Below are 21,428 nucleotides of genomic sequence, written 5' to 3'. Positions count from 1 at the left end.
GTTGGGGCCCCCTTTCTTTCTCATGTGTTCATAATTTTCCTTGTCCTCATCCTGCCTCAAGACCTCTCAGGTTTGGTATTTCCAGAGGGTGATAAAGAGCAGCCTTGGCCTTTTTAGCAATTATCAGTGTTTTTGGTTTGGTTTGGTTTTTCCCCTCTATAAGGAATAAAAACAAAAGATGTGAAAAACAGTGATATTTAGTTTAACCTCCTAGTGAATGGGCTTTCTTTGCAGTTCAAGATTCAAGCAATGCTTCCTTCCATAAAGCATAGCAAGTTCTCACGGCGCATAGAAGGATGTCTGTTTTACAACAAGGACTGAAGAGTGCACAGAAGAGCAAACATAGACTGAAATGTGCAAGTTATTTCTGCTGTAGAAAACAAATGGTTGTCACATTAGTCCTTGCAAAGATTGGGTCTCTGCTGCTGAAGCTGGATCTAATTCATGAACCGCCCGCTCAGTCGGGCAGGAAGAGGCAGCACGCGAGCATCTACATCCCCACATCTGACTCCCGTTACTTTTTACACGGAGTAAAGGAGATAAAGATTAAAGAAGGGTAACCTCATCGTCTGGCCGTGAAAACTGTCCTGCTTGGGCAAGTTGGCTCTTACCTCTTGGTGTTGCTCATTCCCCAGAAATTCAGATAAGCATCTTAGTTCTGAACTGGTGGTGTGGAACGTTGGCGTGGGTAACTCCATCGTAATTTTTAGCTAGTTACGTTGGAGCCCAGTGTGGTAGCTTAGTCATAAACAATAGCCATATGTGGCTTTGATCTGATGGTGCCGATTCCTACACTGAGTGCTGGTGGGCAGTCCTTTGTACAAACTCTGGGCCCAACACTGACTAAAGCAGACCCCCAAGCAGAGCTGACTACCAGAGCAGGAAGGTCTTCGAGTTTGGTGGGAGTTGATGTATGAGTCTTAAGCTATATAAATGGAATAATTAAATGGCCGTCACTCTGTAAACTAGGTGGGGCTCAGGAAACTCTCTGAGGTGATGGTTTGGCATGGTAGGAGGGCCTTAGAAGCTGTCCTGGGGTCAACGGCCCTCTCACTTTCTCTTTCCCCTTTCCAAAGTCCCGGGCAAGGCCTTCTGCAGTGTCCCTCATCTGTCTGAGCGCACCAGCCAAGAGAGGGTCAGAGTTGCTTCAGATTTCTTACTGACAAGTCCTTAACTACAGGGAATTAGACTTCCATGACGTCAAGGAAAACTGAAAGCAAAACATGACACCTAGGGCTGGAGAGATGGCTCAGAGGTTAAGAGCACTGCCTGCGGTAGGCTTTGACCTTTTTCAAACCTATTTTCTCTAGGGTTCTTCAATGCTTATACTTTTCCTTCCAACCCACCTACCCTCAGCTGAGGGTGCACCAGTGTGGCTGGGAAATGGGGTAGATAGAGGGCCGAGTGAAGAGCAACGGTCCATACAGACATCGTTTAAAAATGGCCCCAGCAGCACAAGGGCAATATGTGGCTTCCCCCTGGTTGCAACACACACACACACACACACACACACACACCATCCCTTCTCTCCCGGACTCCTCTTCGTGTGCATTTAACACCAATCTACTTGTGTGAAAGAAATGTCTAGGAGTTACTCCAGTGTCCCCTGATGGGAACAGCCTCTTCCTTGACTCTCTAAGTTATCTCGCACACTACTGGTGAGGGCCTGACTCTGTACACTCCTGCAGAGCAGAGCTCCCATTCTGAAATTGCTTCTCCAGAGCCCAACATGAGCAGACACAGTCAGACGCTCAGTCGCGTTATCGTGAACAACTCCAGGAAACCTCTGGCCAGTCCTTCCCGGGGTATTCTCTATGAGTCTCGTGCCAGGCTGCCAGCTAATTAGGACAGAAACTAATTTCAAATGAATAAGATGTGTCAAACATGGGAGAAGGGTTTGTGTTACATATTCCTGGTCTGTAAGTGTCTGGCTTTGATCATTTTTCCCCTCAGTGTTGTTCTTGCCCTTTACCAAAGCTCCGCCATGTCTCCTGACCCACGTGACCTCCAGTCAGGTCAGTACTCTGCATCCATATCTTTCAGGTCAGAGTCAAAAATTCCCAGAAGAATGCAGCTAATCCACCCCAGCTATCGCTGCTTGGCTGTTATGTCTCAACTTATCAGCTGTGTCCAGTTGATGGGGTAAAGGTGTCCATGAGCCATCTCTGTGACTCCCCAGTTGTGGGCAGTCGGTGAGTAAAGGGAGGGTCCTCCCCTCCTTTGATGCACTCTGTATCATGAGAGTTCTGGTGCATGGAATCTGCCCTGCGGTGGAGCACTCGAGACATCTGCAAGCTACAGGACACTGCACACCACATTCAGCATTGTTGCTTTTGCCGGTGTCTCTTTGGGTCCTTAGAGTTTGTTTTAAGTCTGGGTCTCGCATGTCACAGGCTGGCCTCAAACCTTATGTAAGCAAAGATCCAAGAATGCCTTTGAACTTCTACTCTGCATGCCTCTACCCCCTGAGTACTGAGATCACAGACATGCTCCACCATGTGGGTGTATGCAATGCTGGGCTTAGAACCCAGGGCTCTGCGCGTACCAGGCATACCCTCTATCAGCTGGTACACCTCGAGACTCCTTAAAGCATGTTTAAGTTTTTTTAAAAAATCTTCCTCTACAGAAAGATATGAGAATGTCATAAAAATAATTTCAGAAAAGTCTTATTTATTTTGTTCTCTAAAGCTGGGCCAGTTGATGCATTGTTCATGCTAGATCTTCAACAAAGACAAAGTTTGTAACCTGGCCTGCCATTTCTCACTTGTCCACCAGGTGGCAGGCTTATCAAACATAAAAGCTTCTGAGAGCCGCACATCCCTCAGAGCTGTTTTCTTTCAGAAACCCAGTATTATCTTTAAGAAATGTAACAAAGGAAAAAAACGTCTTTAGGGTCTGAGGAAATTCCTGACTGTGAGACCACAGTGACGTCTTGTCACCTGCCAGGTCCGGTCTTCGGCAAGCTAGTGAGGTAAACAAAGAAATACCCCCCCTTGGTATCAGTATTTGACGTCAATGGTGAGGCCGTGGGAAAAGCCAGAGGAAAAGGGTCTCGTTCTGAAAGACACCCTCACAAAAGAGTGACTATAAAGAAGGCCGGCACAATGGCTCATCTGATAAAGGCACCTGCTGCCAACCCCAAAGGCCTGAGGCAGATGCCACATGGTAGAAAGAATCAACCAGTTAGGCTAGAACAGCCGTCATAAAAGCTAGTCCACAGTCTTGATGTCCTTTGAACTCAAACTGTAAGCCAGCGTTCAATAGAGACCCACAGATCCCCTTCCACACTGTCTTCCACACAGCAGCCTCAGGACACTTTGTTCAAGGAGGAATGCTTTGAGGGCATGCGCAGAGCTGGCTAAATCATTAACATGGCCTTTTCCTAGGGCTGCTACTCCCTAGAGCAGCGGTTCTCAGCCTTCCTGATGCTGCGACCCTTTAATACAGCTCCTCACGTCGTGGTGGGCACCAGCCATCCATAACATTATTGTCATTGCTACCTCGTGACTGTAACTTTGCTACTGTTGTGAGTTGTAATGTAAATGTTTTTGGAGACAGAGGTTTGTCAGAGGTCACGACCCACAGGTTGAGAACTGCTGCTCTATAGACAAGGAAGTCCTGGCCCCATGGTATAATGTTTTAGATTAAGTTTCTTCCCAATGGCCTCACCTAAGGGCTACTGTGCCAAGGGGTCACTAACCTGGGCAGTGGAAGCATTCAAGGAAAACACCGCATCAGGTCATCATCACCAAGATATTACACTGGTTCATATCACTAACACCGGTAATATTTTTTTCCTCTAGAATCCACAGAAAAATATAACCAGCTGGGAAATTAGAAGCAGCACAGGTCAGAGGCATCATTTTCTGGCTAACACATCAAAAGCCAACAGATCACATGTACGCCCCTTTCATCCTTCGGCCTTGGCTGTGCGGTTACAAAGATGTTATAAGATACAAACAACCCCTAATGACATTGGAAAGCATCGTGGCAAACCAAGGTGGGATTCGCTCGTCACATGGCACCTGAAGGCTCAGGTCATGTTGACTTTCGAAGCTGTCACGTGCTCAAAGGACAGTTTCTAAGCTCTTATCACTTCCTTTCAGTAAAGAATTATTCAAGACAAACAAAGTCTACTGAAGATGTCCATCTCAGGGAGTATAGTGTGTAAATGTGGCGATGCCTTCATAAGCTAGGACAGAGCTCAGTGGCCATGTGCCCATGGCCCTGAATTTGATCCTCAGTAGCATACACACACACACATACTCACCACACACACACACACACATATACATATATACACATACATACACACACATACATACACACACATACACACACACACATACACACACACACTCACCACTCACAAAGGACTTTCACAAGTGTGACAGGGTGGAAACTTAGCCCTAGCACATTTGATTCAGTTGAGAAATTCATACACAAGTTGCTCCTTAGTGACCTGCAGTTTTATAATGCAGAAAGCACTGCGACAGGTGAAGGGGACCCGTCTCTCTCCTGTAGGACATGGTCAAGAATTATAATAAGTGCTCTTGGGGCCAGTAAGATGGCACCGTAAGATGGAGGAAGGCCCTTGCCAACAAGCATGACGACCTGAGTTTGATCCCTGAGACCCATGTGCTAGAAGGAGAGAGCTGACCCCTGTCCTCTGCCTTCCACATGGGCACCCTGGTGCGGGCGGGCCCACACAGTGCAGAAAGTAAATAAAATGTAACGGAAGTGAGCTACTAAACACTTTAAAAACAAACACTAGTGGAAACAAGTTCTTACTGTGAACACTCCTTAAGCCATTTATTTTATTCACACCTAGACCTTGGGAGGACCATTTCCCTTGGTGGTAGCCTAGCACTGGAACCACTGGGACTGGTACAAAAGGCCAGTGCTGTGATTGATGTAGCCACAGACCCATGTGTATCTGGCAGGTGAGCCACGGTTGGTGCAGTCTCCCTGTCCTGGGATGTTCAATCACTTGGTGGACCAGCTGGGAGATGCCGTTGTCCTCTACTGCCTCCTCTTGTCTTCAACAGCAAGTCCAATAGGAGTCAGGGCCATCTCTTCACTAGGCTTTGCTTGCTCACTTTTAGAAGAGCTGGCTGAACTGGTAACACGAAGAAAAGAAACAGTGGCAGCAGAAACAACGGAGTGGCGACCACGGGGACAGTGAGTGGAAATGACAGCAGGGAAGCCTACACAACCTAGCCATGGCAGGAACGTTGTCGTAGATAGTAGTGAGACATCCACTCAGCCCTGATGGGCTACAAAGGCAGCAAGCCCAGCTGCAGAGACATTAAAGCAGAGGGCTGCATTGAGAGGCCGAGCCAAAAAGTCAACTGTTAGCAGCAGCAGCAAGCAGGTGGCTATAGCCGCTTCTTAAGCTGGAGTGACTAAGAAAGAAGCCACAACAATAAGAAACAGCTAAATGGTCAAGATGGTGACCCCGACAGAACAAAGCAAACTGTGTTTGTATGTAGTGATGGTACCGGAGAGATGGTGGTGATGCTGAAGAAAGACAGAAGGCTGCAGAGAGCCAGAGAGGTGAAACGGCAGCTCCTGGACACTAGAGGGCTCTTGAGAAGTGTCAAGTCTTCAGGGCCAGGAGCACTCCAGGCATGGAAACTGAACAAGGCTGCTTCCTAGGAAACCAATCTGAGAGCACTAGGGGCTCCATCTGTTACTGCTCCGGGATGCCTAGTGCCGTCATGTGCTCAACCAGATGCCTTAGAGATGCACGGTCTCCCAAAGACCAGCACATGAGGCGCTTCACCAGCCTGCACGCTGCTTCCATCTGGATAGGGACCTTGGCCAGCCAACGCTCAGCTCACATCTTGTGGCTCTGATGCCAAGTAACACACTGGAGACGGCCTTTGACGTTCTTGGTTCCTGGACCTTCCCTTATACTCACGGAATATTTCCACTCATAACCAGATACTTCTAACTCTTCAAATAACAGTTATTAATAACCTCATTTCTACTAAGGCGTGATTTGAGTCTTTGCTCCTAGGGGAGTGTCCATTGAAAAGAAATTAACATTCTAAGGTCAACATGGATTAGAACAGGCATAAACACTAGTCCAAAGAGACTTCCATTGGCCAGAGACCAAACAGCTTGAAATGAAATATAGGTAGCATCATATATAACAAGATTCATCGAGAACATTAATAGCTGTGATTTCACAAAGAGAATGTAAATATAATTCACAAAAGGAGTTTAGCAATTACCTTGAGGGACTTCTAGTAGAGCAGCTAGCTATCTGACGGCTGATGACAGGTGGACAGTGGGCATCTACTCACTTTCTTTATGACCTGGACCATGAGGGATAAACTGCTGTGGGAGATATCTCCCTAGAAAATAATATCAACCAGTGCTTGGAATATTGTAAGAGATAATTAAACATCATTTACAACTTTGAATTAAGTAATGATTGCAGGACATAAGCACCAAGGTGGCTCAAAGATGGTGAGGGGTTAATGGGTTAAGATAGCAAAGGGCAATGTTCTCCACAAGCTGGAGACAAATGACATGCCATCTCTTAGTCACTGTTCAGCTGTTTGACAAAACACCATGACCAAGGCAAGTAATAGGAATAGTGAAGGCATGGCGGCAGGAAAAGCTGAGAGTTCGTATCTGGATCCTCGAGCAGAAGGGAGAGAGAGAGAGAGAGAGAGAGAGAGAGAGAGAGAGAGAGAGAGAGAGAGAGAGAGAGAGAGAGAAGAGAGAGAGAGCACACAGTGGGAATCATGTGAGTCCTTTGAAATCTCATAGCCTGCCCCCAGTGACACGCCTCCTCCAACAAGACCTCACCTCCTAATCCTTCCCAAACTGTTTCACCAGCTTGGAGCCAAGTATTCAAACATTTGAGACCATGGGGGCTATTCTCATACCAACCACCATGCCTTGCTCCTTCCCCCACCCCATTCTGCTCTCGAGTCCATAAATGGTTCCTTACTGAACATTCAGTAACTACCCTTTTCAGTGTCCTCTGCTCCTTTCTGGTGTCTTGGCACTTGGGCTAATGATAACATACCTGCAAGATTTGGCTACGTTATAGCCTTTCATCCTAGATAGATTGCTTTGAAAGAATTTCTTTTTGAGTATAAAAGTTGAAACTGACTTAACGTTTTTAGTACTACAGTGGTGAGTCCTGTCTTTTTGGGGGGAGGGGGTGTTGGAAAGACAGTTCAGTGACACAGACTTTGCCAAGTGAATCCCTCCCCTTATGATTTTCCATATTCACACGCTGGTTCCTGGGCAGGCCGTCTTCTCCACCTCACACCCAAGCCTTGTGACTCCCCAGCATAAAGGACACAGTCAAGCTGCTCCCTTTGTTTCTGAGCCATGGCTGCTAACTTGGGGAAACAACTTGGCACTCCATACTGCAAGCATCTCCTTTCTTTTCACCCACGTTTTTCCTCCATCTCTGCTTCCAAGAAAAATGGCCTTTCTTCCTTTTTTCACCTACCCACTTGTTACCCAGTGACGTATGTCTAAAACAGGCTGTGACTGTCAGCTACCTGAAGGACTTGTCATAGCAACATACACCTCACAGGGTCTAGTGAACTTAACCTTGGATGTGCTATAAAAATTCATTTGAATATATTCAAGGCAAATCCCCCAAATAAAATAACTCCCACTCTCATAAATATCTAATGCTTTCTTGAGTGGGAGGAAAGAGACATGTAATTATCAATAATGTATTCAGGATTACACACAACTGCATGCTTTGTCTGTCTGTTGTGAAATGTGTTTTGATAACTTGGCATGGAAAACACAACTCATTGCACATGGAGAGGTCAAGCTGGTGCCTACATAGAACCTTCACCGTTAGGTTCTAGTGTCTTTGGTATAGGAAAGTACTCTGCAGGCTACAAAAAGAGAAATGTAAACACCAACACAGCTAAAAAGAAAACAACAAAACAAAACAAACAAACAAAAAAATAACCTTTGATCTACAATACTGTCTTGCCTGTAAAATATGCTAAGGCAATAGTGGCACAGAGCTTGTGGGAGTAACCAACCAATGCTACCTTGACTTAAGACTCACTCCATGAGATGGAACCCATATACAACACTGCTTGTATGACTATGACCAAGAACCAGAGACCAAATAGCCTAGAGATCTAGGGTAAAACCAAATACTACTGGTCTTTAAAAAAGAGGAAGAACAACAAAGTAGTGATAAAATGACTCCTAATGATATTCTGTTATATGAATACATTAGTGCCTTATTCAGTCATCCTAAGAGAGGCTTCCTTCTGCACCAAATACAGAGACCAACAGCTAGACATTATGCAGAGAGAGAGAGAGAGAGAGACAGACAGACAGATGGACAGACAGGCAGACAGAGACAGAGACAGAGACAGAGACAGAGACAGAGACAGAGACACCTTGGAACACACACCTCTAACTAGGGTGTGTTCATCAAATCCCTCTCCTCAGAGCTCAGGGTACCCTGTGGAAGAGGAGACAGAAAGACTGTAAGAACCAGAGAGGGTGGAGGACGGCAGGAGAACAGGATCCTCTCAACCAACTGAGCAAGGCTCGTATGAACTCACAGAGACCGCAAGCACAGGCCCAAGAGCCTAAACAGGTCTGTACCCGTTCCTCTGCAGATATCTAATAACTTTCTGTTTAGTGTTTTTATGGGATTCCTCTTGAGTGAATGAATGAGTAGTTTTCTGATTCTTGTGCCTTCTCTTAGGGTTCTTTTCTTCCTGTTGGATTGCCTTTTCCACTTCAGTGTGATGAGTTTTGTTTGTTTTTTCTTATTATGTTTTATTTTGTAATGCTTTATTGTTATCTCTTAGAAGCCTTTTCTTTAAATGAGAGATAAAAGGAATGAATCTGCATGGCTGGGGAGATGGGGAGGGAGAAAAGCTGGGAAGAATAGATGGAGGGAAAACTGTAACCAAGATATAATGTAAGGGCCGGGTGTGGTGGTACATGTCTTTCCTCCTAGCACTCGAGAGGCAGGTGGATCTTTGTGAGTTCAAGACCAGCCTGGTCTACAAAGTAAGTCCAGGACAGCCAAAGCTACACAGAGAAACCCTGTCTCAAAAAACAAAAACAACAATGACAAAAAACAAAACAAAACAAAAAAACATATAATGTATGAGAAAGAATTTTTTGTTTCTTTTTGTTGTTGTTGTTGTTTTTCGAGACAGGGTTTCTCTGTGTAGCCCTGGACTCACTTTGTAGACCAGGCTGGCCTTGAACTCACAGTGATCCACCTACTTCTGCCTCCCCAAGTGCTGGGATTACAGGCATGCACCACCGCGCAAGGCTAAAAGAATCTATTTTTGATAAAAAGAGGAAAAAATGCGCTTGAGTATATTTAAGGCAAATGCCCCCAAAACAAAGTATTCGATCACATGAATACTTAATGCTCTCTTGAGTGGGAGGAAGAAGACATGGAATTGCCATTATGTATCCAGGGATTACACACAACTTGCCTGTATGTCATGAACTGTGTTTGATAGCTTGGCGATGGAAAACCACTGCAGTGTTTCATTTCTGCACACACAGAAATTGCCTTTCACTTACTAAAGTCTGAGCACACCAGGGGGAGTGTCACACACTCAGGTGTGAGTAGGAACACAGGACATTTAGCACAGCTGCTCACGGGAACAGCTAGAAGCAATCTCTTTGCTATGAGGAGATTTCTAGATGATCAGAGAGAAAAGAAACTCTCTGGTAATGATCACATTATGATAGTTCTGGTTTCTTACCCCCTCCCCTCACCCCCCCCAACCCAACCCCACACCTCAGTATGGGGCTGGGAGTGGAACCTAGGGTCTCAGGTATGTTAGGCAAATGCCTTAGCACTGAACCAACTCGAAACCACATTTGAAAGTCATGACTGGGTTGCTGGTATCATATCTGCCTTTGACATATATTTTATTTATTTATTTATTTATTTATTTTGCAGATTTTTTTTTTCTGAGGCAGGGTTTCTCTGTGTAGCCTTGGCTGTCCTGGACTCACTTTGTAGACCAGGCTGGCCTCGAACTCACAGAAACCCGCCTGCCTCTGCCTCCCTAGTGCTGGATTAAAGTTGTGCGCCACCACGCTCGGGTTACTTTGAGATATATTTTGTCAAAAATATTTACTTGAAATATTTGTTTATATTTATGGAATACAGTATGATGAAATAAAAACAAATTAAACTGTGTGTGTTTGTGTGTGTGTGTGCACATGTGCGTAGAGATCACTGGACAACTTTCAGAAATGGATCTTTCTTTCTACCATGTGGGCTCCAGGGATCGGAGTTGGCTGCAAGTGCCTTTACTAGCTGAGACATTTCACCAGCCCCTAATGCCTCTTTTCAAAGGCCCACCTCCATCCCCATTTTCCTCCCGTAGCATCTGAAAACATATTCAAACAGATGCGCTTGTTATCCTGATTTATCTCGATTTTCACTTTCTTGTCCCACGGAGCAAGATAAACAAGCCCTTTGACAGCCTTTGGCAAATAACAAAGCACAAGGTAAGATGTGATTTTCTGGGTCCAGCCTCTGGGCAGCAGCCAGGGCTGGTAAGAAGCCAGGGCTTGTAACAGGGCTCTCATCTTCCTAGATTTGAGGACAAGGGATCTTGTTATTATTCTTGTTTGAGGGTTTGGATGAATACTTTTCTTTCCACTCTTGATTTCCATGGCTTTTGCATTTTGAGAGAGTGTTGTTGTTGTTGTTGTTGTTTTAAACAAAACTTGAATTGTTTGATTTTATCAATAAAGAATCAGGAACCAGATGTTGGGGTGAAAGCCTGCTAGCTCAGAGAGGCAGAAAAAGCACCCAACTGACCTTCTTTCTCAGCCAACGTCCCAAAAAGCCATCTCAAAAGCCCCCTCAAGCTGAATTTCTCTCCCTTCTACTTCCTGTTTGTCTCTCTATCCATCCTCTTGACTTCCTTTTTCTTTCTATGGTTTTTTTCCTATGTTCACTTTCGGTCAACTGGTTGCTTGCTCTACCTCTTGATCTATGACTGACTTTATTTAATCCTGGTTTCAATACTCATGCAGAAAGCTCTTGGATTAAAGGTGTATGCTAGGGCTGAGCCGCACTGCAACTAAAAACAGATTTTTCCAGTAAACAACACAATCTCAGGGTCCACAGTGTGATCAAATACCTTGCAACAAGAGTGTGGGTTAGGGAGAGAGGATGTGTGGAGGGAAAGAGAAAGAAGAGCCGCACACAACCAGAGACTCCCTGGCTTTGTTTTGTAGACTCTCCTTCCGATGTGTTAAATCTCCACCTAGAATAAATGCATTTTCTATTGGCAAATCTGAGGCTGTAAAAAGGTGCCTTTTCGCAACCAGAATCATTCTCCTTGGTGTCATGTTAATGATGCTTTTCCCGTTCTGCCCTACATGAACTAGGCTCATGGGCCAGTGAGATCCAGAAGTTAAGAGGTTTTTGGCACCCGGGAGGCCACGGACAGCTGCTCTGTGGCTGTCAACATGTGACAAAAATGAATATATTGAATTACACCATAAACGATATAGGTATCATTTGGATTACTATGAGAAAAACAGAAAGAAAGAAAGTCGGGAGGCCCATGAATGTTTGAAGAAGGCAACAACAGCAAAAGACTGGCCTGAAGGCTAAGCTCTACCATATACAGCGCCATGCCAAGAAAAGACAAACGAAAAAGACCACTAAGATGCATGAAAAGGGAAACACCAAACAGAAGAATGATGCAAAGACTCCACAGGGAGCCGTGCCTGCCTACCTGCTGGACAGAGAGGGACAGTCCAGAGCAAAAGTGCTTTCCAACATGATTAAGCAGAAACAGAAAGAGAAGGCGGGAAAATGGGAAGTCCCTCTACCCAAAGTCCATGCTCAAGGAGAAACAGAAGGATTGAGGGTTATCCAAACAAAAAAAAGGAAAAAGAAGGTGCTGAAGAGGGTGGTTACTAAAGTCAGCTTTGTTGGTGATGGTTTTACAAGAAAACCACTTAAATATGAAAGGTTCACCAGGCCAATGGGCCTGCGGATCATAAAAGCCCATGTTACACATCCTGAGCTGAAAGCTACCTTTTGCCTGCCAATACTAGGTGTGAAAAAGAATCCATCATCCCCATTATATACAACTCTGGGTGTAATCACCAAAGGTACAGTTATTGAAGTGAATGTGAGCGAGTTGGGCCTTGTGACACAAGGAGGCAAGGTTATCTGGGGAAGGTATGCCCAAGTTACCAACAATCCTGAAAATGATGGGTGCATAAACGCAGTCTTGCTGCTTTAGCAGAGACTTCATACAAGCCACTCCAATCGCTACCACAGACTACGCACCGTCGGAAAAATACCATCGCTGTGATCTTTCTGAACCACCAAGCTGCCTTACCCCATGTGCAGTCATCAAGAGGTATTTATTAAATTGTAAAGAAAAATTAAAACTGCCCAGTTTTACAAAAAAAAAAAAATCACAGGACACTAGCTACTCTAGTATTCCCCATTAGAATATGCCTTAGGGGTTATAACTGAAATTATTCATATATTTTAGATCACTTTAAAGCCTGTCATATTCCATGAGTAAGAGGAGTCATTTTTATCTGAACATCATGCTGACTAATATGAGCTGTGATGAAGGGAGATGGATGATGCCTGAACAGTTAGTCTAGGAAGTGTCCTGGGTCTGGAGCAGGGAACAATGAGATGACGGCATCCCATTCCACAGGCTTCCTTCAGCCACAAACGGAGAAACGTCAACACTCGTGTCTCCGGTATTATAAAACATCAGATGTCAGATTAATCGTTCCATGAATGTTTTATTCAACTGCCAAGAAAAAAAAAACCTTAAAATTGAGTCATGAATAGCAGAGCGTTCACGTTGTATATTCCAGTCTCTTCAATGGCAAAGAAATCAGCAGCTTCTTTCTAGAATTTAATTTCGTTGTGAGTGGATGAATCACAGACATACTTTCCAAGGCATACTTGTCAGAAGTGTTTCCGGCTCGCTCGGTCTTCATTTCGGTGGTGGGGGCTCAGTGCTGGGTCCCCTGAGTTCTCATATGTGATGTCAAAGTCTATGCAAGCACGGGGCAATCAGAGACCTGGTGCTTTTCCTTCTCTCTGTGATATCCTTATAGGATTTAATTCATTAACTATGTGTCGCTGACTAGTACTGCTGTTTTGTGTCACTCTGCAGCTGTTCCCAGCGTTGAGAGATGGAGGTAGAATGACCAGGTGGGTCACCTCCTATTCTATGGTGAGTTGTAGGCCAGTCTGGGATACATGAGATCCTGGGGGTGGGGGGGGGGAAGAGCTCTTTACTGGGTTCATTTATTCAAAAATTGACAAATAACATGAAAGTGGAAGAACAGGTCCATCTATATAATGAAATGTTCTGCAGCCACCAGACAGCGACACAAGGGTTTGTTGCTATATTTAGCTCCATCTAGACTACGCATTTTACTTTTTAAAAATCAGCCCACAAAAGCTTAGCACGATCACATTTCTACGCGCGTTTATAAATGCACGGAGAGTAGCCGCGAGAAATAACCTTTGTGGTACAGAGAAGTATTACATGTGGTTGAAACATATGGGGAGTTTGCTCTCTAATTTTACTTAGGCGACGCTCGTAGATTTTAAAATAAGGTTGCATTGATCCTGTAACGGAACTTTAAAGGACGGAATGAAGATAGAGAGGAGCCTATAAGGAGCTTGGACTGGAGGGATCTCAGCATTAACCATTAATTCATGACGCACCCGAAAACACTCTGCAAATGTGCACCCCCTACCTGCTGTGTGCACAGGCCTTGTATATGTCCCGAAGGGCCTTCTGTATGTGGGTAACAAATTCTTGACTGTCGAGGAGCTTAATCTTAGTAGACGATGAAGCCCACATGTAAAGAGAACCAGAGAGCTCCAATTGGAATGAGGCCGAAGGAGGAATGCCACAGGTAAAGTACCAACAAGGTGCTGTGGGGAGACTGACAGCTGGCACGAGATGACAGAACAGAGAGCCAGGGTGAACGGGGCCCATTCACCCACTGCGATGTTCTGGATGTGACACATCTTCTCCATAGTCACCTGTCTTGGTCCCCGCTGGTGGAAATGTTGGGAGGTGATCAGCTCCTGGGGGCACAGACCTCATGTGAGGTCCATCTTGTGTTCCTACTGCCGTTATGCGGGGCCTCTTCTCAGTCCCAGGGCAACGAAGCAAGAGGAGCAGGAAGTAACAGCCCGAAGCTGTGAGGTAAATTACATCTTTCGTCTTTTTAAGTTGTTTTCTCGGGCATTTTGTCACAGTGGCAGATAGTGGCTAACACAACCACTTAAGGGACCAGATCCTTTGGACAAGGATCTCCGAAGTCAGAACTGAGTCCTGTCTTGCATGTAAGTCAAGGTAAAGTCATTGAAGCGGGCCATGCATTTGCTGATGCCTGGTATCCTGTGGTCATAAGCACACGTTGTATTCAACAGATGAAATATAAGATGCTGTGTGCTATTTAATAGTGAATGTGGCTTGAATCAGAACACTTAGTAACCCACTCCATGGGTAATGGAAATACTTGGGTCATGTCCAGTGGACAGCTGCAAGGGTGTATAGGAGACTCTGTAAGAGCAATGTTGCTTGGCTTCCAATTGGGGAGGGGCAGAAACACGAACACTTATTTCTAAGGACTCCATCTTGAAGATGTTCAGATGCCCAGTGGATGAAGAGACAGAAGCAGTGAAAGGGACAGTGACTGTGATTTGAGGAGATGGGGCCCTCATCGCTGAGTTACACTACAGTCATCCAGTAGGGGCCAATTGTTTCTTAGTAAAAAAAAACAAAAAACAAAAACCTCTGCTGTCTTTCTCCTGTGTGTCCAAGTGTTTCCAGGGGTTAGAAACACTTTTTGCTCAGTTTCAGACCCTGCTGCAAAGTTTTGTACCACTGAGATCGAACACATAGCCAAAAAAGTACACAGAGGGAATCAATAATAGTCATGATCAATTAACTATCCGGAGATGGTGCTGATGGATGCTCTCCTGGGCATGGGCATTTACAGGGATTTGGTGAGTGTATCAGAATACTAGCAGTATTATAAGAACATCAAGTAATCTCAGATCTGCCCCAGCCTATGCTGGTATTATCACTTTCCTTGAAGAAGCAAGGAGCTCTCATTTTTCCAAAAGCTAAATAGTCTACGTTCTGTGGCAGCACATCAGGGCTGGGCTCATTTCCTACATGTGTGCAGTATAGAGAAGGATTGTCACAGCTTATTGAGGAATTCATTTTCCTGTTCATGGAATAAAATTAAATGCAACAAAAGCACGACTGGAGAGCTGAGGAGACGGGGCGGCTGCTGAAATGCTTGGAGGACCTGTTATTGCCATGATATGGCACAAGTGTAACCCCAGGGCAGAGGCAGGGAGGTCCCAGAAGTTTGCTGGCCATCCAACCCAGGTAATCTGTGAGCAATGGGCTCTGGGATCAGTGAAAGACATTGTTTTTTTTTTTTAAACAAAATAAACATTGTTATTAAAATAAAAGAAAACAAAAACATGGAGAGTAATAGAGAAAGACACCTGGCCTCAACCTCTGGCCTATGTGCATACTTGTGTGTGCGCGCACACACACACAGTCTATACACACACACCTGCACACATGCACACACACCTGCGCACGCACACACCTGCATGCGCGCGCGTGCACACACACACATACACCCAACATGAACAAAGGAGTGGTAAGCTTTGTAAGTGCCAGGCTCCCTCAGAGTCCATTGACTTTCCGGGCACTAACAATAATCCTGTCCGTTCTATTTATCTGGCAGCCTGACTCCTTGTGCGAGCTGATAAGAAAGTGGTGCGTTGACAGCTCATTCATTCCTATGAGAGTTTAACCCGCCTCTGTGATGTGCAAACAGCGAAACATTCTTTATGCAGCAGTGAATTCTTGGAGAAGGTTATTTGGAAATTGGATTGTTTTCTCACTGAATTGCCTTGTAATTTCATCAGTGATGCGGTGATTGCTTTTCAAATGGAAATTTATTTATTTGTTGTGTTTTACAATGCTGAGTATCAAACCGAGGGCCTGCCTCAACATAGGCTCTACCACTGAGCTTACACACCTAGCTTGGTTTTTATTTCTATTTATGTGTGAGTGTGTGTGTATGTGTGTGTGTATGTGTGTGTGGAGGCTAGAATTCATCTTGGATGTTGTTCCTCACTAAGTGCCATTCACCTATGTTGTGAACCAGGTTCTCTCACTGGCTTAAGGCTAGGCTGGCTGGCCACCGAACCCAGAGAGCCATGTCTCTACACTTCTGTTTCTGGAATCACAAATGCATGGTACCATGTCTGGAATATTTGCTTGGGTCTTAGGGATTGAACTCAGGTCCTCAGGCTTGCTTGGAGAGTGTTTTCTCAATGCAGCTAACTTGGCCCCCACTTCTAAAGTTCCCATGCATTAAACTGAAGGCTTATTTCATGCTGAACATATATGGATGTATAGCTTCCTGGTTATTAAGAAATATACAAAAGATGTAAAAAATATGGCCTTTCTCCTTTAGAGACTTTAGATATTGGATGAACAATTTGGGGTAAATGATTAAATATAGACAATATCCTAAAAGGAAAAGATTGAGTTGAAAAATCGAGGTCTCCAGCTGAACTTGAATGGCAGCCAATATTTAAACACATATTTAAATGAAAGGACTGGGAAGGACACTTTGGTTTGGTTTTTGTTTTTGTTTTTTTCTGAAACAGGGTTTCTCTGTGTAGTCTTGGCTATCCTGGACTCACTTTGTAGAACAGCCTGGCCTCAAACTCATAGTGATCCACCTGCTTCTGCCTCCCGAGTGCTGGGATTAAAGGCCTGCGCCACCACGTCCAGCTGGGGAGAACATTTTGAAACTGGAGAGCATATCTAGAATCAGTGGAGTCATTTTTGAATCTGGTGTTTTTAGAGGTGGAAAGAGTCAGCACATACACACACACACACACACACACACACACACACACACACACACTAGGTTGTGCCATGTCTCTGGCCTGTGCCCCTGAAGCAGCAGGAATCTGTTACCACCAAAGGTCATTCAGACATCCCTGATGTGGGCTGCCTCCTGGGTCCATGCTGATGTCTGAGGGCTGTGGAGAGCTGGCCCTGCCCCTCATTGGCTGCAGCATTCCTGAGAGCTGGTCTCATCCATTGCAGGCCGCAGCGCTCTGGAAAGCATAGTAGAGCTGTCCCTCGTTGTAGGAGGGGAGTTGGGGAGGTGGGGAGATAGGGGGAGAGGGTTATGTGTGAGCCACCAGCAAGGACATGAATGCAGGAGACCATGAGGTAACACAGACTCTGGAGAGATGCCACCCCCTGCCCCCCAACTGTACTATGGTGTGTTTGTTTTCCCTCCTGGCCCACAGTTCCCAGAATAATGACTGACTCATGGGACTCAAAATATATTTACAAAGACCTGGGCCATAAAGCTTGGCCTTTCTCTGACTGGCTCATAACTTAAAATAACCCATTTATACTCATCTACATTCTGCCACATGGCTTGTTATCTCTGCTCAGGTACCATGTGCCTATCCTTCTCACATCTTCCTGGGGCAGAATCTTCCACGCCTGGCTCTATCCCAGAATCCTTTCTGTCTACCAGATGTCTCGCCCTCTATTCTACCCTTTCCTATAGACCATAATTTTTTTTTTTAGTGACAGTCAATGCATCTATACAATCCACAAGATAAGTCTCTCTACACCCCACCTTTGTCAGGCCAGAGAGCTGGCCCTGCCATTGCAGGCTGTGGTACTGGGTGAGCTAGCCAGTGCTGGAGAGCTCCACCATGATAGTGTGGGTGCAAGAGAGCTGGAGGGCTGACTAGGTTAGACGCCAACAAGGCCCAGATCCAGGGCTGTGAGCTGTGAGAGGTGACCCACCCCAACATTTGTCTTGTCCACAAGCTGCTGAAGCTCAGGAAGAGGCCAGTCCTGCAGCTCCAAAGCTGCAGAATCTCCATGACACAGGGCAACAACAGGACATCTGAGAGGAGTCTCTGTGAGGATCCAGCATTGATAGCGTAGAAGAAGCCGGAAGCCTCGAAACAGACAAATGACTCATTGCAATGAACATGTGCAAGCAAAGAAATGTGGACAAAACGGCTTTCTGTGTGGCGCTCTGTGACGTACTGTAGTTTTCACAACGAGATGGGGTAGTGGCGTTTTTATTTTGGGGTGCAAGTTGCAAGGGTGAAGGGCAGATACAAAGGGACTGGGAGATGAGTGGAACTGGGATAAATGATGTGAAATTCACAAAAAAATCAAGAAAAAGTTAAAAAAAAAAAAACATCCCAAGGCCACTGACAAAGGGATACCTATGGGTTTGGGGTTTGTTCTTCCATTAGTCTGTTACTATAATGAAGTACCTGAGGAGGGTGTAAGTTTATAAAGAAAAAAGGTTGTGCCGGGCGTGGTAGTGCACGCCTTTTAATCCCAGTACTCGGGAGGCAGAGGCAGGCGATTGCTGTGAGTTCGAGGCCAGCCTGGTCTACAAAGTGAGTCCAGGACAGCCAAGGCTACACAGAGAAACCCTGTCTGGAAAAAAAAAAAAGGTTTAGCTCTCAGCTCTGGAGGGTCAAAGCTCAGCTCTGGTGAGGACCTCATGACAGACATCACCACAATGGTGGAAGTGCAGGCAAAAAGAGATCACAGTACTAGAGAGAAAGCTAAAGAGGCTAAGGAAGGAGCAGGCTTAGTGCTTTTGTTTTAGCTACTAAAATCCTTCTTGTGGGAACCACTCAGGGTCCCACAAGAACTACCTCAATTTCTTCCCAACACAGCACCCCAGTGGCATCTTCATAGGGTCCAATTCTCAAAGATCCCTCCTCCTCTAAACTGCCACCTTAGAAGCCAAACCTCCGCCATATGTAACCCTGAGGTACACACAACAAACATCCAAGCAGATTCCCTCCACGCTAATTCTTGTTTCATTTGTTACATTGAGGGAGAGCAAGCAAATGGCTGTACTAGTCACCTACTGTGGCATTGTGGAAGCCTTTCCTTTCAATTTTGTCAGTTTTTGCTTTGTCACCGCGTAAGTGTGGCCCTCTTGGTTGGCATGTTTATCCTTCATGTTCACTTAAAGAACCTTCCAGAATCTCCGATTGAGTCGGGTTGTCTACCTCCACGCCTCAGAAGCAGTGACAACCTGGGATGGGTGGGACAGCACAGAAGGAAGCTCAGACATCCTGTGGTTCAGTGTCCCTGTTCTGAAGAGGGAGACACTGGGGTCTCAGAAAGAGGTCCTCTGCGTGAGCACCCACAGACAGCCTTGGTCAGAAGCCTCTGGGCAGCCACTACCTTGATGATCAGAGCTTCCTGAGTCCCAGCTGGCAAAATGTGCTACTTGAGACACTAATTGGCCCTGGAATTCACCTCAGAAATTTTAGTTTGACAGTAATCAGAGGAAGAATTTAAAATGTGTGCATCTACTTTGTTGACATTAAATCACATAATAATTAATAATTATTAAAATCTTTCTAATTTCTAAAAAATGTCAAGCAGCACTGAGCTCAAACCAAGGTTAGGCAAGTCCTCCCAGTTAAACCCTTAGCTCCCCACATTCACGTCAGAGTGGGAGGGGCCTTTAAAGAAAGGTTTGAATAGGTGGGTTTTTTTATGGTGGCGGTGGTGGTGGTAGTAGTGGTTTGGTTTTTGTTTGTTTTGTTTTGAGACAGGATCTCCCTGTGCAGCCCTGGCTGGGCCTGGAACTCACTGTACAGACCAGGCTGGTCTCGAACTCACAGAGATCCATCTGCTTTTGCCTTTCAGCTGCTGGAATTAAAGGTGTGCACCACCATGCCTGGCCTTTATGAATAAGTTTATTCAATGAGCTGGAGATGGGATGCAGGGCAGGTTAGTTCCGAGCAGAAGTGGGCAAGGACAGAAAAGGTCGACTCGTCACATAAGAACAAGAAAGTCTAGCAAGCCTGTGGAGGGGCAGAGGGGCGTAGAAAGAAATACTCTGGCAGTAGGCGGCCCACGGTCAAGTCTTAGCACGCCCTGTCTATACCTCATCCTTTAGTTTCCTCATCTCCCAATGAGAAGCCCTCCCAGTGCACCCAGGCCCTCAGCACAGCCTGCATTCTAGCCAGTTCCTGGTGTGTGGGAGCCATTGCCCTTCCTCTTGAGGACTCTAAGTTACATTTTGCCACTTATGTTTAGAGTAAATCCCAGCCTATGGTATCAAACCTACTAAATGTATGCACACTTACTGCCCGTCATCTACTGTGACCAGACAGAGGACTGGGTAAGACTCCAGGGAGAACAACTCCTGGATGCCACTGTGGTGTTTTCGCTGAGCAATGTCACCTACCCAGTGTCCACTCTAAAGGGCACAGAGATGGGGTTCCCTCTAGGAGGTGCTGTAAATGACTGTCACACTGAGGGACACGTGGGGGGAGGGGCTCCCTCCAGGGCAAGCTTCGTGGGAGTTCAATTTAATGATCTCCTCGATTTTAATCTATTTGAGGATAGTTTTAAGCATACAGATTCATTTAGCTCTTGTTTGCAACAATTGTTTTAGGGGTTGGGTGGTGTTCACAAACATGGGGTGTGAGTAATTTTAGTTATTCAATTAATTATTTGGTAAAAATCTGAAATGTAAGAGGGTTCTTAATACAGAGTTCTGAGGGAGGGAGAGATGACTAAGAAACTGGTTTAAGGCTGGAGAGATGGCTCAGAGGTTAAGAGCACTGGCTGCTCTTCCAGAGGTGCTGAGTTCAATTCCCAGCAACCACATGGTGGCTCACAACCATCTATACTGAGATCTGGTGCCATCTTCTGGTGTGCAGGCATACATGCAGGCAGAACACTGTATACATAATAAATAAACCTTAAAAGAGAAAAAAAGAAAGAAACTGGTTTAAACAAGAAAGATGAATGTAGCATAGAGCAGGCGAGGACTGACTCGTTTGCAGAAGGTGACCTGCACTCCTGAGTTTCTCAGGAGACCTGCTTACACATCTCACCTCTAACATCATAACAGTATCCTAGACATCTGTCCTTGAGTTTTACAGCCTTGCAGACATCCTCTGGTGAACTGAGAAACTCGTAATGTGATGAGAGATTATTCTGAGTGTCACCAAAGGAATTCAGGCTTAAGTCTCTGACACCAAAAACAAAGGGAGGTGGCGGGCATTAAAGCCAGGCCATTTGAAAGCTTTGACTTGACTCTTAAGGAGGAAATTGGGGTTGCTCTCTGAGGACTTAATTCATAGGGATTTTTTGTTTTCTATAGACAGGAGAGAGAGTGATTCTTTTTCACAGGTTGAGTTGCTCACCACACACTTTTCAGTTCTTTTAACTCTCTCGTCCATTGTGTCTGCTTCCTTGGGCTGCCCTAACAAAAAACACTGCCAGTTGGGCGCTGCGTAAATTGGAAGTGTATTTTCCCCTAGTGGTTCTGGGAACCAGAAGCTC

General features: G+C 45.4%; 1 protein-coding gene across 1 annotated transcript; it reads left to right on the top strand.

Moving 5' to 3' along the window:
- Positions 1–383: 383 nt before the first annotated feature.
- On the top strand, positions 384–12,416 carry LOC311608087 (ribosome biogenesis protein NSA2 homolog; the record flags this gene model as incomplete). Its single annotated transcript, XM_084800359.1, is given in 5 exon segments — positions 384–556; positions 636–688; positions 1,689–1,805; positions 11,457–11,604; positions 11,606–12,416. Coding segments are annotated over 5 exon segments (1,149 nt in total). The 3' UTR covers positions 12,264–12,416.
- Positions 12,417–21,428: the final 9,012 nt, after the last annotated feature.

This window comes from Acomys minous (assembly GCF_964271855.1).
Source record: "Acomys minous genome assembly, chromosome: 11".
Lineage (NCBI taxonomy): Eukaryota > Metazoa > Chordata > Mammalia > Rodentia > Muridae > Acomys > Acomys minous.
Note: the sequence above shows the minus strand (reverse complement) of the source record. Positions and strands in the feature narration are given on the sequence as shown.